At 42.8% G+C, this 24527-nt stretch overlaps 2 protein-coding genes across 2 annotated transcripts in view; one reads left to right on the plus strand and one right to left on the minus strand.

The window, feature by feature from the left end:
* Nucleotides 1-4698, minus strand: part of lhfpl6 (LHFPL tetraspan subfamily member 6) — a 36357-nt gene extending 31659 nt beyond the window's left edge. Inside the window, exon 1 of the mRNA XM_003215264.4 lies at nt 4302-4698. Within this exon, the coding sequence (XP_003215312.2) occupies nt 4302-4698 (397 nt within the window). The remainder of the gene's footprint in view (nt 1-4301) is intronic.
* The window catches only part of nhlrc3 (NHL repeat containing 3), a 57431-nt gene extending 49860 nt beyond the window's left edge, over nt 1-7571 (plus strand). Inside the window, exon 7 of the mRNA XM_016995924.2 lies at nt 2751-7571. Coding sequence (XP_016851413.1) covers nt 2751-2769 — 19 coding nt within the window. The 3' untranslated portion in view covers nt 2770-7571. The remainder of the gene's footprint in view (nt 1-2750) is intronic.
* The last annotated feature ends 16956 nt before the right edge of the window (nt 7572-24527 follow it).

The following is a 24527-nucleotide window of genomic DNA, read 5'->3' on the forward strand; positions in this document are numbered from 1 at the left end:
CTGCTTGACTATCAAGCCAAAAGCGGGTGATAGAAATAATATCATGTGAAAGCTGACTGGCACAACTTGGGGATCACAACCAGACACAGTGAAGACATCTGCCCCTGCGCTTTACTACTCTGCTGCTGAATACGCATGCCAGTGTGAAATACATCTCACCACATTAAAGCAGTGGATGTGGCTCTTAATGAGGCATGCCACATTATCAAAGGATATCTACACCTTACACCACTGGAGAAACTATACTTTTTAGCCAGTGTTGCACCACCTGATATCCGTCGGGAAGTAGAAGACAATAATGAAAGGACCAAGGCATTAACATCTCTGGCCCACCCTCTGTTTGGATATTAGCTAACATGCCAATGCCTTAAATTAAGAAACAGTTTCCTAAGATCTACAGAGATACGTACTTGCAGGAACACTTCAGCAAGCAAGAGTCCCAACATGGCAGGGGAAAACCCAGAACCTCAATCCATGGCTGACACCATATTAGAAACTCCCTCCTGGGCACACAGAAGACTGTAGCCTGGTACCACGAGATGCAGAGCTAATCTTAAAAAATAGGGCTACAAAGTGGAGTCCATGACATACGGGTGTGGAGAAGAGCAAACCACAGACCGCTTGCTACAATGCAATCTGAGCCCTGCCACATGCACAATGGAGGACCTTCTCACAGCGACACCAGAGGCATCCCAAGTGGCCAGCTTCTGGTCAAAGAAAATATAGTATAATGCCAAGTTTTTTCTTTGTGTTTTTTAAAAAATATATTATAACTGTACCCTCAATTCGCTTCTGACACAATAAATAAATAAACCACAATTTTAACTTTGAGTGGTATTATATCCATTCCAGCTTTTTCAATTTGATTTCTAATGTTGTTAATACAGTTATATTACCATTTCATTTTATCAAGCTACGCATTTTTTAAGAATAGAAAAGTGAAGCAGCAAGGAGGTCCCAAAACAAATGAAAGTAGTTGAAAAGTTTCCACAGAAAACATTCCATTCCTCATCTGTCATTATGAGGCAGAAATGCCAGGATGTGAAAAGTTCAGACTATAACTTCCAGAATCCCCCAGACAATGTAGTCATGAGTCATGGAATCTGAAACCACAGAAAGCAATATGCTCAAGCTGTGAAAACAGACATCTAAAGCTTCAGAATTCAAGTTTTATTTACAAGCATTTGGTGGCCATTTTCAACCCTGCTCAAGCTGACATGTTTGAAATTCACATGGGCTGTGTGTGTGTGTATACATGGAGGGATCCTTTGAGAATGGAAAACAATATAACATGTTAGCAAGCCAGCCCTTGTTTCCTGTCATTTGAGGACCAAAGATTTACTCCAAACTCTCCTCTCAAGACTACATCATAAAAACAGAAGAGACGTGCGTTTTCACCTACTTTCTGTTTTTCTTTCCTCTGCACCAGCTGCAAAAGTTGGAATTAGAAGCAGTTGTGGGGGGGAAAGAAACACAAAGAAGTAGGGAGTGTGGCCACAAAAATGGAAAAGCTAAAATTGAAACCATATGGTCTGAAACAGTAAAACACAGCAGGATATCCAAAAGATTTTAAACTCAGACACATATGGAATCTTAAAGGCTGGGGGAACAATCTGTGTAGTTTTTATTCAACTACAATGTATAACTTTTAAAATAATTATACACATTAATCCTGGGAACAACTCCTGATGAACAAATTAGCCCTTATTTCCTAATGTGCCTTGGTTGGAATTGCAATGATCGTCTCACTGAAAGCAACAGGGCTTACTTCTAGGTAAACATTAGGCCTGGGCAGCAAATCAAACATGCTTTCTTTATATGTAATACGCAAAAACATTCACCACTTTGGAGACTACAGCACAATTTTTTTCCTCCCAGAGGCAATCAAACAAAACAAGAGTAAAGGCAGTCTCTGCGATACAAACATCTGACTTACAAACAACTCCTAGTTAAGAACAGATGTGAGACAACAAGAAGTAAGACAAATTTACTCCTGGAAGACTTATCATGGGAAAAGGGGCAGGGAGGATGAATGAAACATGAACAAGGAGCATGTTTGGGCTACCATTTCCTATTTAGCACTTCCAAATGGAAGGCCTGTGGAAAAGGAAGCAAACAACCACGCAAAATATGTATGCATGTCCATGTGTGTATGTGTGTGCGTGCGTATGTGTGGAAAACAATGATTTTTGTACCACACCTCAGAGACAAAAGAGAGTGAAAGCAATATGTGAACACCCCACCCATGCATGGGACCATTGCCTCTGCAAAGACAACCGTGGAGCAAGGGAGTCAAAGGACAAAAGTTCTGGGTTAAGAGGGTGAAGAGCGTCCAGACAAATTATTGGCTGAAGGCAGCCATTTACTCCTCTACATAAAAAATATATTATGTACAGATATATAGAATGATTTTTTTACAGAGAACTTTGGACTTGCAGCAAGTGCTAAGTGTGAAAAGTACCATATCTTAGGGGAAATATTTCAAGATGAAATGAGGAACCAAGCTGGATTTTAGGGTTTGGGCAACTTTTTTGAGGAAAATTGTATTGTTCATGCTTTAATTTGGGGGAAGGGGGAATTGTCTATTTCCCGGTCAGGGTGAGTATGGTGAGCCAGGTGTGTGATGATGCTCCATGCAGATGTTGGGGTGGGGTACAACAAGATCTGGAGTTAAAGTTTGCTGTTTCTGTGTTATTGAGCTTTTCAAGCAATGTCAGTGAAACTCCATTCCTTGCATGTTAACTTTGCAGAGCCTGCTCCTCCAACTAAAAAGCTGAGATGGGCTTTGGAGCATTAAAAGGAAGTAAAGTGTCAATGTGGAAAGAAGAAGAAGCAGTCACATAATGCAAAAAAAAAAAAAAAAAAAAAGGAAAAGGTGTCTCAACTGAAACTTTATCACCAATCCATATTTTCTACAACAACCCAGAATTTTCAAAATCCAATTGCCACAGGGGCAGACAGTGAGGTGAAATCTTCTGAACAGGGGCACAGACAACAAAACAAACACCACAAGATTGTTAACCCTATGCTATGCTAACCAAAGATTATATATATACACAGACACACACATAATAAAAGTGAAAATGTGTATGTGGTGGAGGTGTCCACTTACACAGACAGCCTCTCACCTTCATGAACAGCTATAACCCACAGTGCTGAGGAGCCACCAAAAGCACTCTCTCCACTGACCTCACAAGTTATAGCGAGCACCATGAACATGTAGCCCAAACCCTGCCAATGCTTTTCCCAAACACCATACTGCCCACCACCCAAGTGAAGGCTTTCATACGGGGACAATTTCCTCCTAGATGTCCTGTTTTTCCTCCAGAATGGACATCCCAAGGTTCCTTATTGTCTTCATTGGTGTGGAATTTGCATGACCCCACCCACTGCCTCTCCCTTAACAATTTTCTACCCACAGCAAACAGAAGTATTGATCAGCAACTGAACAAGAGGTTTGGGGAGAATTCACCATGATTTGTAGGAGTTGTAGGTACTGGGATGTATAGTTCACCTGCAATCAATTAGCACTCTGAACTCCACCAAAGGTGGAATTTGACAAAACTTGGCACACAGAGCCCTCATGACCAGCAAAAAATATTGGAGGTCTTTGGGGAAAATTCACCTTAATTTGAGGGAGTTGTAGTTCACTTACATCCAGAGAGCACTGTCCACCCAAACAACAATGGATCTGGACCAAGCTTGGCACACATACCTGATATGATGGGAGAACTGACTTTCCTTTCTGGGAGTTGTAGTTCACCCACAACCAGGGAAACTGTGACCTCCACCGATGATGGACTTAGGCCAAACTTGGTACACAGAACCCCCATGACTAACTCAACCTACTGGAGGGGTTTGAGGGGACTGACTCACCATAGTGGGAGTTGTAGTTTACCCTGCAGCCAGAGAGCACACGAAACCTCACAGATGATACATCCAGAGCAAACTTGCCCAACATAACAAACTTTAAGTACTGATGGGGTTTCTCAGGGTTAAATTGGCATACTGTCAGTTGTAGTTCACCCACAACCTCATGCATTTTGTACAATTAAAATTTTGACTTTTTCAAATAACCCGGGCTGGGTACCCAAGCTAGTGTGTGTGTATGTGTATATATATATATACATATGGCTGGCGTTACACTTAAAAAATGTACCTGCCCCATTTGCCTCATTCTAATGTTAATGATGAACAGAAATGTTAATGTTAGAAAGTATTTGACCAGCGAGAACAACACAGGCTCTGTGTCCCTACAGGCAGGAGTTCAGTTCTAAGGTCAAAAGTTTGCAGTTACTCACCACCCAAGAATTGGATTCCTCCAGCCACCCTGCCCACAGTCCTGGAGATAAGCTCCGACACGCAGCATCCCATGAGCGCAGTCAGGGCCACCAGAAGAAGAAGCCCGCAGCCCAGCCCTGTCACCACGGTGCAGATCATCCACTCCACGCTCGGGATGGCCTGGAAGGAGGCGTAGCGCCCGCACTGCTCCACCATCACCGTGATCTGGCGGCTCTCGTCTCGGACAGGATAGGAACATCTCCGGAAAGTGCCAAAAGATACCGGCTTTTCCAGCTGGGACCCCAGCAGCCAGTAAGGCATGAAGAACCCCACACAGGAGACGCCAGCGCAGACGAAGGAAAAAAAGGCCCATATCACCCCTGTGCATGTAAGGCTGGATACCATTTTCCCGCCCATGGCGATGCACTGTGGCAAAGGCGAGCCTGGAAGACGATTCTGTATGTGCTGTGCAAGTTTGGAGGAGTACTGTGGATAATCCAAAAGCCCTTAGTTCCAGTTACTCCCCAGTCCGACAAGACCTTCTGTAAGAGGCATCGTGTTTGGTTCTTTTATCATTGAGAGTAAAGTTCCTGGTGCAGCCAGGAGTTTTTGCCTCGATCCTTCCTTCTCAATGACAGCTGAAGTTGTTGCAGTGACAGGCAATAGGGAAATGAAAGAAGAACAAATCAGAAAAAAATAACCATTAGCACAATCTTTCTTTAGGTGCAAGACTGATTTTTTTTCTAATGTGTCAAGGATTTGTACCATATTTATGGCCACTGACTAAAATTATTCCTATTTTTCAATAGGCCAACAACCAATAATTTCACAATCAGCAATGGCCTATAGACCTCCACTTTGAGTACCATCACATAAGTATATAACACCTACTTGTTCCATCAACAATGGGATGGAAGGGAAACTATGAAAGTAGCTGGAGAAAACAAGGCAAAAGGCGGTGAAAGTTTGGTAAAGGTAGGGCTACCAGATCCAAGGAATAGGGTGCCCATTCACACTACATAATTATAGTGCTACAATTCCACTTTTTAATAGTATTATTAATATTATGATGATGTTGTCGAAGGCTTTCATGACTGGAATCACTGGGTTGCTGTGGGTTTTCTGGGCTGTATGGCCATGTTCCAGAAGCATTCTCTCCTGACCTTTCCCCCACATCTATGGCAGGCATCCTCAGAAGCTGTGAGGTCTGTTGGAAACTAGGTAAATTGGGGTTTATATATCTGTGGAAGGTCAAGGGTAGGCAAGTATGAACATTGCAATTGGCCAGCTTAATTAGCATTGAATATCCTTTCAGCTTCAAGGTCTGGCTGCTTACTGCCTGAGGTGTTAGCTGGCCCTGATTGATTCATGTCTGTTTTCTGACTGGTGTTCTTTATTTACTGTCCTGATTTTAGAGTTCGTTTTAATACTGGTTGTTAGATTGTCTTCATTTTCGTGGTTTCTTCCTTCTTGTTGAAATTGTTCACATGCTTGTGGATTTCAATGGCATCTCTGTGTAGTCTGACATGGCAGTTGTTAGAATGGTCCAACATTTCTGTGTTCTCAAATAATATGCTGTGTCCAGGTTGGTTCATCAAGTGCTCTGCTATAGTTGATTTCTCTGGTTAACTTAGCACACAGACATTGAAGCTAAAAGGCTATTCAATGCTAACAAGGTGGCCAGTTCCAACATTCAAACAGACAAACAAACTGTCTCAAACAGACAAGAGTTATTTTTCCCAGCTTGAACATTTTAGATATATACACCCCAATTTTTCTAGTTTCAACAGACCTCAAACCTCTGAGGATGCTGCCATAGATGCAGGCGAAACATCAGGAAAGAATGCTCCTGGAACATGGCCATACAGCCTGGAAAACTCACAGCAACCCTATTATTATTATTATTATTATTATTATTATTATTGTTTATTTATATCCCACTTTTTCTCTCCACAAGGAGACCCAAACAGCTTTAATTGCTATGACAGTGCCCTATGGAATTTAAGTTTAGTCAGAGGAACCAAAGGAGCTCCTTGGCTGAAGATCCGAAATGCCTCTCCCAACATTGTCAATTCCATAGGATGCGGCCATGAAAGTTAAAGCGGAATTCTAATGTGACAACTGTGTAATGTGAATGGGCCCAGGACATCATTCTCCCAGTTTGCTTGGCAGCAACTGAATCACACCCACTTTGGATAAGCCGCCAACTAACCAAATAATAAAACAAACTAACAAATGGCAAAAACACTCTTCTGTCTTGTAACAGTCTCTCCACACATCATCAGTAGATAATGCTTATATCTCAGTGAGGCTGTAAATGGCAGATTTAGAAAAGGCAGCAGAGAAAGTGGCAAATGTTCCATTCACTCCTTCCTCCAGCTGTGAGACCATTTAGGTAAACAGAAGAAGAAAAAGTCTGCCACACTGCATGGAAACAAATGATAAACTGCACAGTTATGAGATCTTAAAGGAGCATCTCCCTTGTGGGTGTCCTCCAGCCCTGTTAAGACAACAACCCCCATCGTCCCCTCCCCTGGCTGAGAGGAAGGAGAAATGTAGTTCAACACATCTGGAGCACACCTGGTTGAAGGGAAAGGGATCTCGGGAGAATCAGATGTATCCTTGGGCCAGAATGAGGACAAAAGAGACCAAAGAGAGGCTGTGGCTTTGCTCTCCTCTGGTGCCCTGGGACTCAAGGGAGGAAAGAAAATGACCATGTTAGGCAAGCAATGTGCTTTCCCAGGGAGAACAAAACAGGACAGAGACTCTTGTGGGAAAGGAGGAATGGGCTCGTTGGAATGTGGCAAGGGCACGAAGAACACTGCTCCAAGCCAGCCTGGAAGAAGCACTGTTGCTCTTTCTGCCTCAGGGATGCCAAGACTCAGCCCCAGTTTCACAAAGTCTGGAATAAGAGCACCACTACCTCCCAGCCATCTCCATTGCTGAACCCATCTCTTTTGAGTGCCTGTGGGTTTTGAAGAGGAGAAGAGGAGGAAGGGGGGGGGGGAGAAGATGTGGAAATAGAAAAGGAGGAAGAAGGGAAAGAAGAAGGGGAGGAAGAAAATGGGGAAAAGAAGAGGTGGCAGAAAAGGGGAAGGAAGCATTCCCGACAGATGGCCATCCAGCCTCTGCTTAAAAGTCTCCAAAGAAGGAGCCTCCACCACACTCAGGGGCAGAGAGTTCCACTGCTGAACAGCTGCCTCTCACAGTTAGGAAGTTCTTCCTAATGTTGAAGTGGAATCTCCTTTTGTGTAATTTGAAGCCATGTGGAAGAAGAGGAGGAGGAAGAAGAGGAAAAGAAGAGGGGGAGAAAGAGGAGAAGGGAAAGAGGAAGGAAGGAGAGGAAGAAGGGAAAAGAAGAGGGGGAGGAAGAGGAGGAGGAAGAGGGGGAGGAAGAAGAGGAAAAGAAGAGGGGGAGGAAGAGGAGGAGGAAGAGGGGAAGAAAGAAAAGGAGGAGGAGGAGGAGGAAAAGGAAAAGAAGAGGGGGAGGAAAAGGGGAAGAAAAGAGGAAAAATAGGAGGTGGAAGAAGAGAATGAGGAGAAGGGATAGAAGGAAAAAGGGGGGAAATAAGAGGTGGAAGAAGAGGAGGAAGAAGAAGAGATGGAAGTAGAAAAGGAGGAAGAGGAGGAGGAAGAAGAGGAGGAAGTGGAAGTAGAAGAGGAGGAAGAGGGAGAGGAAGAAAAAGTGAAAACGAAGAGGAAGAGGGGAAAGGAGAAGAAGTGGCAGTAGGAGAGGGGAAGAAGAGGCGGAAAAAGGGAAAAAGAAAAAGGGGAGAAAGAGAGGAAGGAAGAAGAGGTGAAAGAGGAAGAAGGGAAAAAGGAGGAGGAAGAGGGGAAAGAATAAAAGGTGGAAGAAGAGGAGGAAGGATGAGGAAGAAGATAAGGAGGAGGAGGAGGAGGAAGAAGGGTAAAAGAAGAGGAGGAAGAAGAGAAAGATGAAGTGGAAGGAGGATGGCGATGAGGAGAAGAGAAGGAAAAGATGAAGACGAGGAAAAATAAGAGGAAGAGGAGGAAGGAAAGGAAAGGAAGAGAAAGAAGTGGAGGAGGAAGAAGAAAAAAACGAAGACGACCAAGAAGTGGGGCAGGCGTGGGCGGGGCCACAAGGGACTCTTTCCTCCCTGCCTGCCTGCCTGCCTTCGATCCCTTTGCCTTTGCCTTGCGGGGAAAGAGGGGCGACTAACCTGCCAGCCCTGCTCCGGCCCGGGCACACATGGGCGCAGCCTCCTCCTTCTCCCAATCTCTGTCTCTCTCTGTCTCTCTTTCCAGCTGTCTCTTCCCCGGCCCCAGAGCAGCAGGAGCAGGAGCAGCCCTCCGCCTCTTGCCTCTTGCTGCCGGGGCGGGATCCGGGGGAAGGGCCAGCAAGCAGGGTCCCAAAAGCCGCGAGTGGGGAGCTCCGCCCCCTTCTGCCCTCCAAAGGGAGGAGGGAGGGAGAAGAGGGGCTTCTCCTCGCCAGGCAAGGTTGCAAGGCAAGGGAAGGAGAAGAAGGAGGGGAAGGAAGGTCCAAGAGCCTCATCTGCCAGCATCTTGGGCCTCCCAGGCAGCAGGCGAGGCTAGGGCTGCATGCTGCACTCTAGCAGAGTAAGTCCAGTTTTGACCCCACTCACTGCCATGGCTCAGTGCCAGGGGTATCTGGGATTTGTAGTTTGGCAAGGCACCAGGACCACTATAGCACACACACACACAGAGCTTTAATTGGCATACAACAACACAATCACAACAGGATAAACTTAATTGGCATACTACAACACAATCACAACACAGGTACATACAACAGGAGGAATAAATAATAATAATAATAATAATAATAATAATAATAATAATAATACAGTAGAGTCTCACTTATCCAAGCCTCGCTTATCCAAGCTTCTGGATAATCCAAGCCATGTGTTGTCGAAGGCTTTCATGGCCAGAATCACAGGGTTGTTGTATGTCTTTCGGGCTGTGTGGCCATGTTCCAGAAGCATTCTCTCCTGACGTTTCGCCCACATCTATGGCAGGCATCCTCAGAGGTTGTGAGGTATGGAACCCTTAATTAATCCATACCTCACAACCTCTGAGGATGCCTGCCATAGATGTGGGCGAAACGTCAGGAGAGAATGCTTCTGGAACATGGCCACACAGCCCGAAAGACATACAACAACCCAATCCAAGCCATTTTTGTAGTCAATGTTTTCAATATATCGTGATATTTTGGTGCTAAATTCGTAAATACAGTAATTACAACATAACATTACTGCGTATTGAACTACCTTTTCTGTCAAATTTGTTGTATAACATGATGTTTTGGCACTTAATTTGTAAAATCATAACCTAATTTGATGTTTAATAGGCTTTTCCTTAATCCCTCCTTATTATCCAAGCTTCTGCCGGGCCGTTTAGCTTGGATAAGTGAGACTCTACTGTAATAATAATAAAACTTTATTTATACCCCGCCACCATCTCCCCACAGGGACTCGGGGCAGCTTACTTTTTTTTTTTTACAGCATTTATATTCCGCCCTTCTCACCCCGAAGGGGACTCAGGGTGGATCACATTATACATATAGGCAAACATTCAGTGCCTTTTAACATAGAACAAAGACAAACAAACATAGGCTCCGAGCGGGCCTCGAGCTCATGACCTCCTGGTCAGAGTGATTCATTGCAGTTAATTGCAGCTGGCTTGCTCTCCCGCCTGCGCTACAGCCCGGGGCAGAGGCCCAAACAACATAGGACAAAATATAGGCAACATAATACAAACCACACTATAAAAAGATAAAACAGTAATACAATATATCAATTAAAACAAAAATACAGGATAAAAAATTGCATTTAAAACACATAAAAGGAAGTCCCAGATAAAAAGGAAAGTGTAATTAAGGGTTGCTAATCGCACTAAAGAATGCATCAGAGTAGTTCAGATGATAAGGAATTTTATAACACCCTTGCCATGGAGAACACTAAAAAAGATTTAATTCCTGTATTTCATCCATATAGTATCATATATAAGGCAAACAAACAAAGAATGTATTGTCGAAGGCTTTCATGGTCGGAATCACTGGGTTGTTGTGTGTTTTCTGGGCTGTATGGTCATGTTCCAGAAGCATTCTCTCCAGCCGTTTCGCCCACATCTGTGGCAGACACCACAGAGGTTGTGAAGTGCAGTAGAGTCTCACTTATCCAACATAAATGGACCGGCAGAACGTTGGATAAGCAAATATGTTGGATAATAAGGAGAGATTAAGTAGAAGCCTATTAAACATCAAATTAGGTTATGATTTTACAAATTAAGCACCAAAACATCATGTTATACAACAAATTTGACAGAAAAAGTAGTTCAATATGCAGTAATGTTACGTAGTAATTACTGTATTTACAAATTTAGCCCCAAAATATCACAATGTATTGAAAACATTGACTACAAAAATGTGTTGGATAATCCAGAATGTTGGATAAGTGAGTGTTCGATAAGTGAGACTCTACTGTATAAGGCAAACAAACAAAGAATGTATTGTCCAAGGCTTTCATGGTCGGAATCACTGGGTTGTTGTGTGTTTTCTGGGCTGTATGGTCATGTTCCAGAAGCATTCTCTCCAGACGTTTCGCCCACATCTGTGGCAGACACCACAGAGGTTGTGAAGTATATTGGAAACTAGGCAAGGGAGGTTTATATATCTGTGGAAGGTCCAAGGTTGGAGAAAGAACTCTTGTCTGTTTGAGTCAAGTGTGAATGTTGTAATTAATCACCTTGATTAGCATCGAAATGCCTTGCAGCTACAAAGCCTGGCTGATTCCTTCCTGTGGGAATCCTTTGTTGGGAAGTTTTCACTGGCCCAGACTGTTTCACGTCTGGACCTTCCACAGATATATAAACCTCTTTTGCCTAGTTTCCAACAAACCTCACAACCTCTGAGGATGCCTGTTGTAGATGTGGGCAAAACGTCAGGAGACAATGATTATGGAACATCGCCATAAAGCCCGGAAAACACACAGCAACCCAGTAATTAAGAGTTGCTAATCTCACAAAAGAATGCATCAGAGTAGTTTAGATGATAAGGAATTTTATAACACCCTTGCCATGGAGAACACTAAAAAAATTTGAATTCCTGTATTTCATCCCTACATTCTCATATCCAGGGCAAACAAACAAAGACTAGTGAGGTATTTCAACAGAGACCAAGGCCCCTTCTATACTGTCCTTATATCCCAGGATATCATCCCAGGTTATCTGCTTTGAACACGATTATACGAGAACCCTTCCACAGAGTCATATAACCCAGGCTATCAAGGCAGAAAATCCCACAATATCTGCTCTGAACTGAGTTATGCCACACTGCCATATATTCCAGGTCAAAGCAGATAATGCAGAATTTTATTCAGCTGTGTGGAAGGGGACTGAGTCTTCACTGTCAGATAATTTGGGATCAGTTCCTGGGATATAGGGCAGTGTGGAAAGGGCCCAAGTCACAAGAACAAATGCTTTTGGAATGTTGTAACACGATCTTTGTTCCTGGATTAGAAATGTTTCCTATTTGGTTCTATCATTAAAATCATGGGGAAAGTGGATTAAACTGCAAAAACTTTATTTTTTCAGGGACATATTGCAGCACATTTTGCTATAGTTTTTCAATGAATCTTTCATCAAGTTACAACCAATTCAACAGTATCATATGTATTTACCTGTACAGTTGGAATATATAAACTGATACTACAATCATAATATATAAGTGACTATATCACTATAGAAGTATATAACTATAATAACTTACTTTATATTATGTTATATACCATACTTTTCTCTTTTTTCTTTTTTCTGTATATAATACACATCTGTGCATATAATTGAAAGGGGGCAGCCAGAAAGATGATCACTTCTTTTGCAGAATCCCCTGGTTTCAGCAGACTCAATTAAGTAAATTCAAAATAAAATCAACTGGAAAAGTTTTGTATTTTGTAGAACAGGAATAGGCAAAGTGTAGGCCTGGGGCTGCACTTGGAACTGCCTTCTCTTTGGCAGAGAAGACTAAAGATCTTAAAGGCCACAACTCCCAGGATCCCATTGCATTGAGCCATGACAATGAAAGTGGGGTCAACCTTCATTCCTTCTACAGCGTAGTTTCACTCGGGAACAAGTCAGATTGGGACAGGACTAATCCAGTCTCTGTCCAAATGTGTGCCATAATGCACGTGCAAGCATTCCACTTAAAATAAGGCCATTTTTATGGAGTCTGTGGTTGATGAAAGGCACAATAACAGCCTTCTGTCTGCAAGACCTGAGTCGAGCTGTTGAGAATCTAGTGACATAGAGTTTCTCATTAATGGAGTCAGGATACTTTGAGGTCAACCTGGTGGTAGTTAACAACAAATTGATACATGGGGAAGAAACTCAATTGAGGGAGTATTACCTGATGGATCAGTCCTGCCTATCTCTCAAGCAGCGCAGTACCCTAAATGGTGCTCAGATTCTGCTACTTAAGTGAGTACTTTTATTTTGCCTCTGATAGGACCGCTTCTGACTTAGGATAAGGGCTTGGGAAGGGAATGTGAGATGACAAATGTTGTGTGGGCACTGTTGGGCTGGGCGGTGAGAAGGCAGCTGCAAGGTGTCATTTCAGGGGCTATCTTGCTCTCTCTGCCTCTGTCATTACCCTTCAAGCGTGAATTTGCAAGAGGCAGCAGCAGAATGGAGTTCAGATTCTGGGAATCCAGAGCAACTGGATAGGACCTTTTAAGGAAATACAGTAGAAGTGTGTTGGTAGGTTCCCCAGAGATAACTGGTTGTCCATAATCCCTACAGGATGTTGGACATTGATCTGATCCAGCAATATTCTTCTTAGCTTATTAGGTTAGGAAGAATATACTTGCTAAAAACATTAGGGTTACTTCACCTCTATACAAATTTTGTTCTGCACAATAACAGGATATACAGAGCGGTGTCTATATAGAACTCAAACCTTCACATCTAGACCACTGCTTCTTAAACTGTGGGTCCTGACCCCAAATGGGGTCCCCTTAGCTCAATGTTAGGGTCCTGAAAAATGTCAATATTTTCTGAATGTCACTTCATGGCTGTTTTAGACATTTACACAGATCTATTGTAAATTTGTTTAGAAACGGATGTCATAAAAAAGGAAAACCAGCCTGTTTCGCAAGACTTGCCAGCACTTATTTTGTTATAAGTAAATGTTTGATACTTATTTGATATACCTATATATCTGGGGTCATGCTAAAATCTCTCAGGTTGAAAGAGGTCACAAATGGAAATTTTTGAGATGCTCTGATCTAGACTGAAAGGTCACACTTGAATGTGTGTAGTGATCCATAACAAATAGAATCCGGTTCACAAATAACTTCATTGATTCCACGATATCCTCCAGAAATCCCAGTTTGGCAGAGACAGAACCGGTTCATCTTCTGTTGTTCCACTTTTTCAGCAGCTTTTAGAATGACCCCAATTCTCTCTTTCCTCCTAGTTCTCTTCTCATCTTCATTGCTGCAAACTGAGTTCACACTACAGAAGACGTTTGCATTTAGTAATTCAGCAAGTGAGAAAGGAGAGGAAGGGGTTGAATCTTGCCCTTTTGAACTAGTTCAGGCAAAAGCACACTACAGCTTCTTGTGCTTTTGTCTATTCTTCCTAATAATGTGTGCCATCTTCGCCACTGGTGATCTTGCTTGGTCACCCGTATCCCTATGAGTCTATGATTCAGTGCTGAGATACAGAAAATAATATTATAAAAGTCAGAACAAGAGACATCTTCCACAAGATCTCAGACATTAAAAGGAAATTTAAACCAATAGCAGGGATGCTATACACCCAACAGAGGAACACATTACATAACCAAGTACAAATTAAAAAGATGATGGGAACAATGCACTGAAGAACTATATGAAGTGGAAGCTGCATTCAGGCCACTTGGGAGAAATAAATCACTAGGAAAAGATGGCAGACCAATAGAGCTGCTTCAAGCTACAGAGACAGAATTTATTCTAGCTTTAATTATGGCCCCCAGATTATTTTTAAAAATTGTGTCAGGAGTGACTTGAGAAACTTCTGGTGTGAGAGAATTGGTCATCTACAAGGACGTTGCCCAGGAGATGCCCGGATTATTGATGTTTTTACCATCCTTGTGGGAGACAACCATGTCATGTTCAGTGTACATTCCAACCCCTAAGAAAGGGGGCACCAGGGATTGCAGTAACATAAGACATTAATTTGCATTAATTAATGCATTAATTTCCCATGCCAGCAAAGTGACGCTCAGACTTCCATAACAAATACTTTTGCTACACACGGAACGAGGCAAAGGCAAACTCCCTTTGAACAAATCTTGCCAAGAAAACCCTATGATAGGTTTGCCTTCGTCGGAAATGAGTTGAAGGCGCACAATAAGCTAGAAGGCAGTAGGAAAAGGGAAGAGTGTGTTCCAGTTGAACAAACTCAACAAGCCATGCCCCCAAATTTGCAAGTCATGAGCAGGGCTGTTGATGACTGAGTTGGGTGACTTGGAGATTTTTCATTCATAAGTTGAAGTGATCCAATGTTGTTAAAGTTGACAGCATTTAACAACAAAAACATATGGTATCACACCAAATTCAGGAATTGCTATCCCAATTCAACTACCATTTACTCCTTGCCATTGTAGGTAATATAAAAGTTTTCCCCTGACATTAAGTATAGTTGAGTCCAACTCTAGGGGTTGGTGCTCATCTCCATTTCTAAGCCAAAGAGCCGGTGTTGTCTGTAGACACCTCCAAGGTCATGTAGCTGGCTTGACTGCATGGAGTGCCACTGCCTATTGACCAACTCACATTTGCATGTTTTTGAACTGCTAGGTTGGCAGAAGCTGGAGCTAACAGCAGGAGCTCACCCCACTCCCCGGATTTGAACTGCTGACCTTTCAGTCAGCAAGTTCAGCAGCTCAGCAGTTTAACTCGCTGAGCCACCAGGGACTCCCCTTGCTATTGTACCCCAAATTAAATAAGTTATTGTTACAACTGAAAAACAAACCTGCAATTCTCTGCTCAAGAATTTAAAATGTAACAATAATCAATTAATAAGTAATTTTTTTCTTTATGACATCTCAAAGTCTGGAGTGTGGGAGAGCGTTGAGGTGTGGTTCAGAGGGAGGAAGAGGGCACTGTTGCTCCAAATAAGAATTCTGCCCCCACTACCCATAATTTTCCTTCTGTGCCCTTTACAATAGGACTGGCCCTAGTTTCTAGCATTTTACCAATCAAAATTGCCCAGCTGCTTTGTTTTTCCCTTGAAGAGACTTTTTTTATGGAAAGAAGTGTGGAAGAAAATGTTAGAAGAGTTGCAATTGAAAAAAGATGTGAGAACTGCCTGTAAAAATTCCATTAATGAGACAAGTTGGCTGCATAATAAAAGCCTTGTTTGATCGAGCTCTGACTGTGGGTTTCCCCCCAGCCCTTCAGCCTTTCTCTTTCTCTTAACATGTCAAGAGAATTTTCATTGTTATTTTTTGCAAACCACACCCCAATATGAACTGCAGAATCTAATATCATAATTGATATCACGTTTCTAGATGCCATCATGGTTGCAGGGGGGATAAATGATATAAAAAGGATGGCATTTTGCCCAGTGCGTTGTTTGCTTTATCCTGGCTAAAGCATTGTTTTTCTGCAATTAGATGTTGAACTGGTTGCCAGAGAGGGTCTGCCAGGATCATTAAAACTGATGAGGCTGATGACAGTTCTATACACAGCAGAGTTCCCGAGAATGCCTTTGAGCCTTCGTGTGAAAGTAACATTGTTGGAGGCCAAGCAGGCAATTGCACAAATTATGTTAGTTGTTTATGCAAACACTTTCCTGAAGGAGAATAGATTGCAAACCATGGTATAAGGTTGATAAACTGAAAGACGTGTTGGAAAAGCAGTCTGATCTCAGGATCACATTTTGGCAGTCAAACGGTAGAAGTGGCTGTGTGTATTCTACTGAACAGGCTGTGGAAATAGCATTTCAGTGTGCCTTTTTGGAAGAGAAATTACTTTCATTTTCCCCAGCCACATTGTGATACCTACAGTACAGAGAGTCTGCGAAACTGCCATGCTCAGCACCTATTAGCATTCTTATATCGGAAAGCTTTGAACTGCCAGATACACCAATGATGCCATTTCTGATATATATGTGTGCTAACTGGCAACGCCTCATGAATCCTTCTAACAGGACAAAGCAATTCATGGCTCTGGATTTGTGCTGCACAGTGACTTGTAGTGGGAGATACTGTAACAACAATGGGGGAAATGTGCACACAACCAGCTTTATGGACATAAGACAACAATGATCCTGATGATAAACGATTTGTATTAGGCCACTGAACTGTGAACAAGGAGGAGATATGGGTCAACCCCAATCACAGTCAAACATCAGATTCATAAGCCATGGTCAGTAATGCTTGCTATTCATTCCTTAAGATGAGAAAATATATTAAATATCATGTGGCATGTTTTAAAAAAGCATCACTGGAAAATAGCTATCTGAGCCTAATGGTCACATCTTGCTCTTTTATACATACCTGACAGTCATATCTGCAGAGATTTACTGTAGAATGGACAGAGATTACAAAATTGCGAAATGGTTTTGGGTTGTTAGAGTGTAATTTCAACACCACCTCAGGCAGAGAAAAAAGGTCTGGAAAATTTCCTAAGAGACAGGATGAAAAATGAGGCTATTATACCCAATTCTTGGGCTCTTTTTGATAATTTCTATTGAACTCAACCAGTTAAATCTAACTCACAATATTCAGACATTAATGGGTCACATAACTCAACACTGCTAAACTACACACTTTGATCAAATCATACAATGAAATTAATTTAAAATGGTTTGGATGCAACCCACCCAATTCGCAGCACAAAACTTCATCATCACACAATAAAATGGGTCACACAAGCAACATTCCTCCCCCCCCCCCCCCCCCCCGGGCAATACCAGTTTACAGACAACATATAAGACATTTGACTGGTGTAGTAATTTTATAGACATTTAAACATAGCACAAATAAGAGATACAGTACTACTGAAATAGAGGCCCCCGGTGTCGCAGCAGGTTAAACCGCTGAGCTGCTGAACTTGCTGACGGAAAGGTTGGCGGTTCGAGTCCAGGGGGCGGAATGAACATCTGCTGTTAGCTTCAGTTTTTACCAACCTAGCAGTTCGAAAACATGCAAATGTGAGTAGATCAATAGGTACTACTCCGGAGAGAAAGTAACGGTGCTCCATGCAGTCCATATGAGTTTGGAGGTGTATATGGACAACGCCGGCCCTTAGAAATGGAGAAGAACACCAACCCCCAGAGTCGGACACAACTAGACTTAATGTCAGGGGAAAAGCTTTACCTTTACCTTACTGAAATAGAGCAATTTGAAACAGTTGTGGATAGTGATATCCGGGCCATGGATAACAAAACCCAAAGCATGGATACCGAGTCCTGTTAAGCAGGTGGCTGGTACTGGCAATGGGCCACCTGTGGATCTGTGTGCCTGGCGAGACAAAGAAGCTAAACCCAATGTTCCCAATCAAGAAATCTCACCAAGATGAAGAGGAAGTCACTGAGGTAATTTATTTTGTTGCAGCTGGAAATGATGACAGCTTGCGTTAAGCCGCTGAAGGAAGCTGCGATACCATATATAGCACAAAAAAAGCATTTTTATACAGTCAATTCCTTTGTATTTCCCGCTCATGTCCCAGCTGGAGTCGGCTTCACAGTGATTGGCAGAGCCAGGCTGACAGCATAACCAACTGGGGAGGATTCCCTTGGAGAGGCGGGACTGTGGTGCCCACTAGCCAATCAGAGAGCATTCCCCGCTTCTGATGCAAATCTCTGCTCTCCAATGGCTGACGGGGGGCAGGATGGTCCAGGAGACAAAGGAATGCAGAGTTCTGAGTGGATTATCATTGTCGCATCTGAGGGACAGAACAAAGTGGGTCCATCAGGTCCCATGCGTTTTATTGATTTTCCTTTGTGTTAGTGAGTGACCCATTAAGGTGGGTCGGGCACCCACTGTGCCAGTGTCCATTGTGTTTCCTACAGATAATTGTCCAAGGTGATAGGATTAAGAAATCCAGTCCCGAGAAAGGGAAAATGTCATCTTAGAAAAACAGTACATTACCTCCCGTACAGATAGTCATGCTAGGTGATGAGTGTCTTTTGTAATGTCCAAATGACTGTACAAACTGTAGGCAGCCCTGTGAATGGATCCTGTCGCCCTCTGCACAGTCAGGGTTATGGGGCCAATAGAGATGGATTGACCCTGGAGATGATGGCTACTCGAGTCCTTTGTGTTGAGATGATGCCCAGGAAAACAGCTGGAGGGAGTTCCTGGGTCATGAGGTGCTGGCGAAAGGTCACCAAGGTCGTGATCGATGGCTTTGTTCTCCAAAAGGAGGTTTTATATCAAGATATAACATATGACACATTAAACATACACATGAGCCAGCAGATACCGAAAGGGTCCCTGCAAATGGATGCCAGGGCATCCATGGGGGTAAGGGAGCATATACCTGTGGAAGCCAAGGCTCTGAGCACCATAAAGGCCATGGGACCATGTGGCTACTGGGGCCGGCAGTGGGAGGTGAAAGTGGGAGGAAAAAGACTCAGGAGGTTAAGAAGCAGAAATAGAGGGTAACACACTGAAGTGCACATTTATTGGAAGGATACCTTTGTAATATCTATACACATAATAAAAGTGAAAATCTGTATGTGTATATGTGGCACGGGTGTCTGCTCTTACACACAGCCTCTGGCCTCCACAAATAAGCTAGAGTTCCCAGTGCTGAGGAGCCACTAAGTCACTCCTTCCCAGGACACTGCAGGTTACAGCGAGCACATCCCAGTGTTCCTTTCTCTCTCCATTTGCATGACTCCACCCACTGCCTCTCCCTTAATCCTTTCCTACTCTTTCCAATGGCACGCAGCAAACAGAGAAACTGATCAGCTACTTAACATACTGGAGATAGTTGGGGAGAACTCAACTTGGCACACAGACCCAACATGGATAACTGTGAATACTGGCAGAGTTTTGGGAGGGTTGAACCAAGTTTTTTGGGAATTGTAGTTTACCCACATCCTTATGCTTTCCTAACGGGAGCATTCATAAAAAAATAAAAGGAAAGACTGGGTGTTTTTCTAAGACATAGCGTAACATATGACCAAACTTATATGACCTCACATCCAAAACAAACAAGGCCCTTTTCAAATTACTTAGGCATTTCTGGGTACCCAAGCTAGTAACTAAAAAAAGGGCTTGTTGTTGTTCCTAGAAGTCTCCCGGGCACTGGTAGCTTCTGCTGGGATCCTCCTTATCCTTGATCGTTCACATAACAAATCCTTACAAAGTTAAAGGGCCTCTGCCCGCTGTGACATGTCTCCACTGTGACTTCAGAGATAAAGTTTATTATAATTTTGACCTGGGGATGTGTGTCTGTGCCCGATATCACTACCAGTCTGTGGAAATTATTCTGCTCTTTCTAGAACTTTTAGTCATACGGCAGAACTGGAGAATACAAAATTAGAAACATTTCCAGTTCTTCCTGGAGAATTCAAAAGGTTAGGCACTGCAGTTGTGTCACAAAAACGCACTCAGGGCACATACAGCCCCTCAGCTCCAATCAAGCCATATATCTTTATTGGGCTAAGTGAAAGTGACTGTGACAAATGCAGACTTCACAAGCCTTGCCCCCCTTTGCTTAACATCTAGTTTGATTAAGAGTTCTGTAGCAATGAAAGAAAATTTAGCTCAAAGGCCAATTCACTTCTCTACAAAGGAGGAGGAGGGAGCAAAGTGTCTTCAGACAGCCCTGAGAGCTGCCTTGCATTTTTGCCACAAAAATTATACATCCTTGCTATTAGTGGAGAAGTAGTTATTTATGGACCCCCAGAAACTTGGTGGATTAGCCAGCACAACCAATAGCGATGGATGTTGGGAGTTCTAGTTCAAGGATATTAAACATGCACTCTGTTCAGGTGCATGTATAATGGTGAATACCAAAAAGGTTACTCATCATGAGGATATTGCACATGTATAAAGCATGGATGCTTTGAAAGGGGAAAAACATAGAATCATAGAGTTAGTTGAGACCACGAGGGCCATCCAGTCCAACCCCCGATGGGCCTTGTGGTCTCTTAATTCCGTGATTCTGTGATTCAATGTCCTGACAAGGAGCTTTGATCCTTCATCTTGATAGATAATGGAATTGACACCTTTGGGGTGTTGCTTTCTATGGGTCTGCACTGTATATGTTTCTCCTAGCAACTCTAAATGCATCCTGGGTCTACATTCTCTCTCTGAATCTCGTGACGGCTGGCTCTTCCTCAATATGAGCAGTATCTGTGAACACCACTACAGCACACAAGTAAAGAGACATGCTTTTCAGAACTGAACTGCTTACTTTGCTCCAATAATGTCTAATTTTAGTCTTACAGATGAAAATCACAGGCTGAATGGCTCTCCCAAATTCCCATTCTGTTGCAAGCGTTTCTGCTTTCTATTCAGAATGCAAATTGTATGTACCTTGGTGCAGAGACCTAGGGACTGATTCAAGCACCCTGTGGATTCCTTTTGAAACATAAGTTATTAATAATGACTAGATTATCAGACCCTTACTAAAGGATTGTGATGAGATTAGAAAACATAGAAGAAATTACTTATAATTATAGGTGGAATCTCCTTGAGAATCTCCTGCTCTAAGCAGAAACATGGTACATGCCCTGTCTGAAAATTTTGGTGTAGTAATTTGCAATCAAGCAATGTATTGGGGACATGAGAGAAGCCTCCCAGCAGGGTGGTAACACATTCAGGCGTCTCCTGGGTAATGTCTCTAGAGACAGCCAATTCTCTCTTGAAATATGTTCTCAAGTCACTTCTGATATGATTTTTTTAAAGGAATTTATCAAGAATATTGGAGTTTAAATTGTATCTATGGTACTGACTCGTTTTGTAGCTTTAGACCAGTCTACGACTCAGGGGGCAGTAATATGGATTCACTTTACAGAATTGCTGTAAAGATTATGAAATAAAGCATTTCAAGGCTTTGATTCCAAGCAAAGGTTAGTATAATTCAGATTTTGGAACTATAAAGTCTGTATTAATTTACCCATGCTAGCTGAAACCTCTGGGAGTAAAAGTCCAAAACATATTAAGGCAGTCCCCGAGTTACAAACATCTGACTTAGAAACAACTCATAGTTAAGAAGGGGGGATGAGACAACAGGAAGTGAGAGAAATCTATCCTAGGAAGGGTAATTCACTCTTTGAAGAGTTATTATCACAGGGAAAAAGTGTCTCCACTGAAGGTTTATCATCAATCCTGGTTTCCACAGCAAGCCATTTTTTCAAAATACAATTCTCAGAGGGACAGAAAGTGAGGTGAAATCGTCTGAACAGGACACAGCAAAACCCTTCCCTATGTTAGTATTATTTTGATTATATGTTATATGTGCTGACAGAGGCTGTTGTTATAATTTTATGTGACTTGTTTTTTTTAATTTATTTATGTACTGTTTTTTTACCTGCTGTATGTTATATGCGCACCCTGGAGTGCCTTTGTAAGCCACACCGAGTCCCTTAAGGGAGATGGTAGCAGGATATAAATAAAGTTTATTTAATATATATATATGGCTGGAGTTACACTTTAAAATTGTACCTGTTCCAACTTACAAATAAATTCAATTTAAGAGCAAACCTACAGAACCTATCTTGTTCATAACTTGGGGACTGCCTGTAGTGGGCCAAATGTTCACTTTTTCTAAAGCTGCCATTAAAATATATTATTCTTGTTGTTGCTGTTGTTACAATTCAAAAAGGCAGTTATTTTATTGTTGTACAAAAAAAGAGAATTTTAAAACCTAGCAACTTTATTGCTATATATGCTTTCTGATGCCAATGGCTATTAATTCATGCATTATCTATTAAACAGTATATCTGAAAAGAAACTTCAATGCACTGAGAAAGAGTTAAATTAAATGTTAATCATATTTTCAGGAAAATTCAGGATTAGTGCGATTGATACAATTAAAATAGATGATTGCAAGATTTTTCACATAATAGCACAGGCCTCTGATGATCTTCTTCCCCTATATTATAGCTCTTTATAATGTATTTTTGGGTGCTGAATGTCCCACTATACACAGTTTTTAAATATATGTGGGATTTTATTCAGCTATGTGGAAGGGGCCCCAGACTCAGCATAAATTAGCTCAGATAACCCAGTTCAAAACAGATATTGTGGATTATGTGCCTTGATATTCTGGGTTATATGGCTGTGTGGAAAGTCCTTCAACAGAAGCCAAGGGATACCCTGGAGTTTACCTAAAGCTCTGGTGTATCCCATGGTAGTGTGGACACCTGGGCTAATTCTGATTTGGATCCGTCTGCTGTCCACATGGAGCACCACCACTCTAAGTAAAAGGGACAGATTGTGAACTTGTTGCTGCTGGCATTGCTCTCTGGAAGCTACAGGTCCGTGTGTGCTCCTGGCCATTATGGGCACCCCATTCTGACACCAGTAGAGATGCCCCTAAAACTGGGCAGAAAGTGAGAAGATCAGCTGCCTCCTTCTTCATGGTCATGTGGGTGCCTCTGCTAACCCCAGGATGTGACATCCACAACTGGGGTCTCACACAGATGTATGTGACAGTCCAGTGGGGCAAATGCAGTCCATGTAGATGGCGTAGACCTCAATTGTCGCAGTGAATTTAGGAAGGTGCATACAGGTTAGTCGGATGCATTCCTTCTCCAGACTGACTCTGGATTTACCAGGAAGTGCAGAAACAGATGGGGTCACAGCAGAGCCGGCCCTAGGTATTTTTCAAGTGTAGGCGAACAGAATTTTGGCACCCCCACCCCCAAACCAATCACTGAAAAGTAAAAGTGTTGGATAAGCGAAAATGTTTGATAATAAGGAGGGATTAAGGAAGGAAAAGCCTATTAAACATCAAATTACATTAAGATTTTACAAATTAAGCACTAAAACATCATGTTTTACAACAAATCAACAGAAAAAGCATTTCAATACCTTGCGGAGGCAGGCTGCAGGAGACAGGAGTTGCCTCGATGGCGTCCCCAACAAGATGGCGCCACAGGCAACTGCCTAGTTGGCCTGGTGGTTGAACCGCCTCTGGGTCACAGCTATACTGTCAGCAACATTTCAAAGATGCATTATATGGCAGTGTAGATGGAAGTTGAGTTTATGGTCCATCTAGAACAGAGCTTTCCAAACATTTCATATTGGTGACACACTTTTTAGACATGCATCATTTCATGACACAGTCATTCAGTGTTATTAGCAAACTAGAGGTTGAAACAACCCCTTCTAAGAGCTTATATATATCTGTGGAAAGTCCAGGGTGAGAGAAGAACTCTTGTCAGCTGGAGGCCAGTGTGAATGTTGTAGTTAATCACCTAAATTAGTATTGAATAGCTTCATCTCCTGGCTTCTTCCTGCCTGGGGGCATCCTTTGTTCAGAGTCGTTAGCTGCCCCGGTTGATTCATGTCTGGAACTCCTCTCACACTGGACTTTCCACAGATATATATATAAACCTTGCTTGCTTAGTTTCTCCATACCTCACAACCTCTGAGGATGCCTGCCATAGATGTGGCTGAGACGTCAGGAGAGAATACTTCTGGAACATCCCTGACAGATGGCCATCCAGCCTCTGCTTAAAAGCCTCCAAAGAAGGAGCCTCTATCACACTCCGAGGCAGAGAGTTCCACTGCTAAACAGCTCTCACACTGTGAATGTTCAGGTGGAATCTCCTTTCCAGTAGTTTAAATCCGTTGTTCCGCGTCCCAGTTTTCAAGGCAGCCTCCTTAGGCTGGCCTCCTCAAACTGTGGCCCTCCGGCTCTTTGGGCCTGCCATTCCCAGAACTCCTAACTATGGAACAAGCTGGCTAGGGCTTCTGGGAGTGGGAGGCCCAAAGAGCTGGAGGGCTGCAGTTGGAGGAGGCCTGTCCCTGGGTGTGTTGGCTAGTGCTGAAGGGAAACGGAGACCAGGGAGACTTGGGAGTCCCTTACACACAGCTGAATAAAATCCCACATTTTCTGTTTTGAAAGGGAATATATGGCATTGCAGATAATTCTGTTCAAAGCAGATATTGTGGGGTTTTCAGCCTTGATATTCTGGGTTATATGGCTGTGTGGAAGGGCCCTGGGATGCATCCCACTAACTAGTTGCGTCCACTGAATGACGTCATGCAAAGCCGAGCCCTGTAGGAACAGAAAGTGTGCGGAACCATGGTTTTCCGG

Source organism: Anolis carolinensis, chromosome 1, assembly GCF_035594765.1.
Source record: "Anolis carolinensis isolate JA03-04 chromosome 1, rAnoCar3.1.pri, whole genome shotgun sequence".
NCBI classification, from domain to species: Eukaryota; Metazoa; Chordata; class Lepidosauria; order Squamata; family Dactyloidae; genus Anolis; species Anolis carolinensis.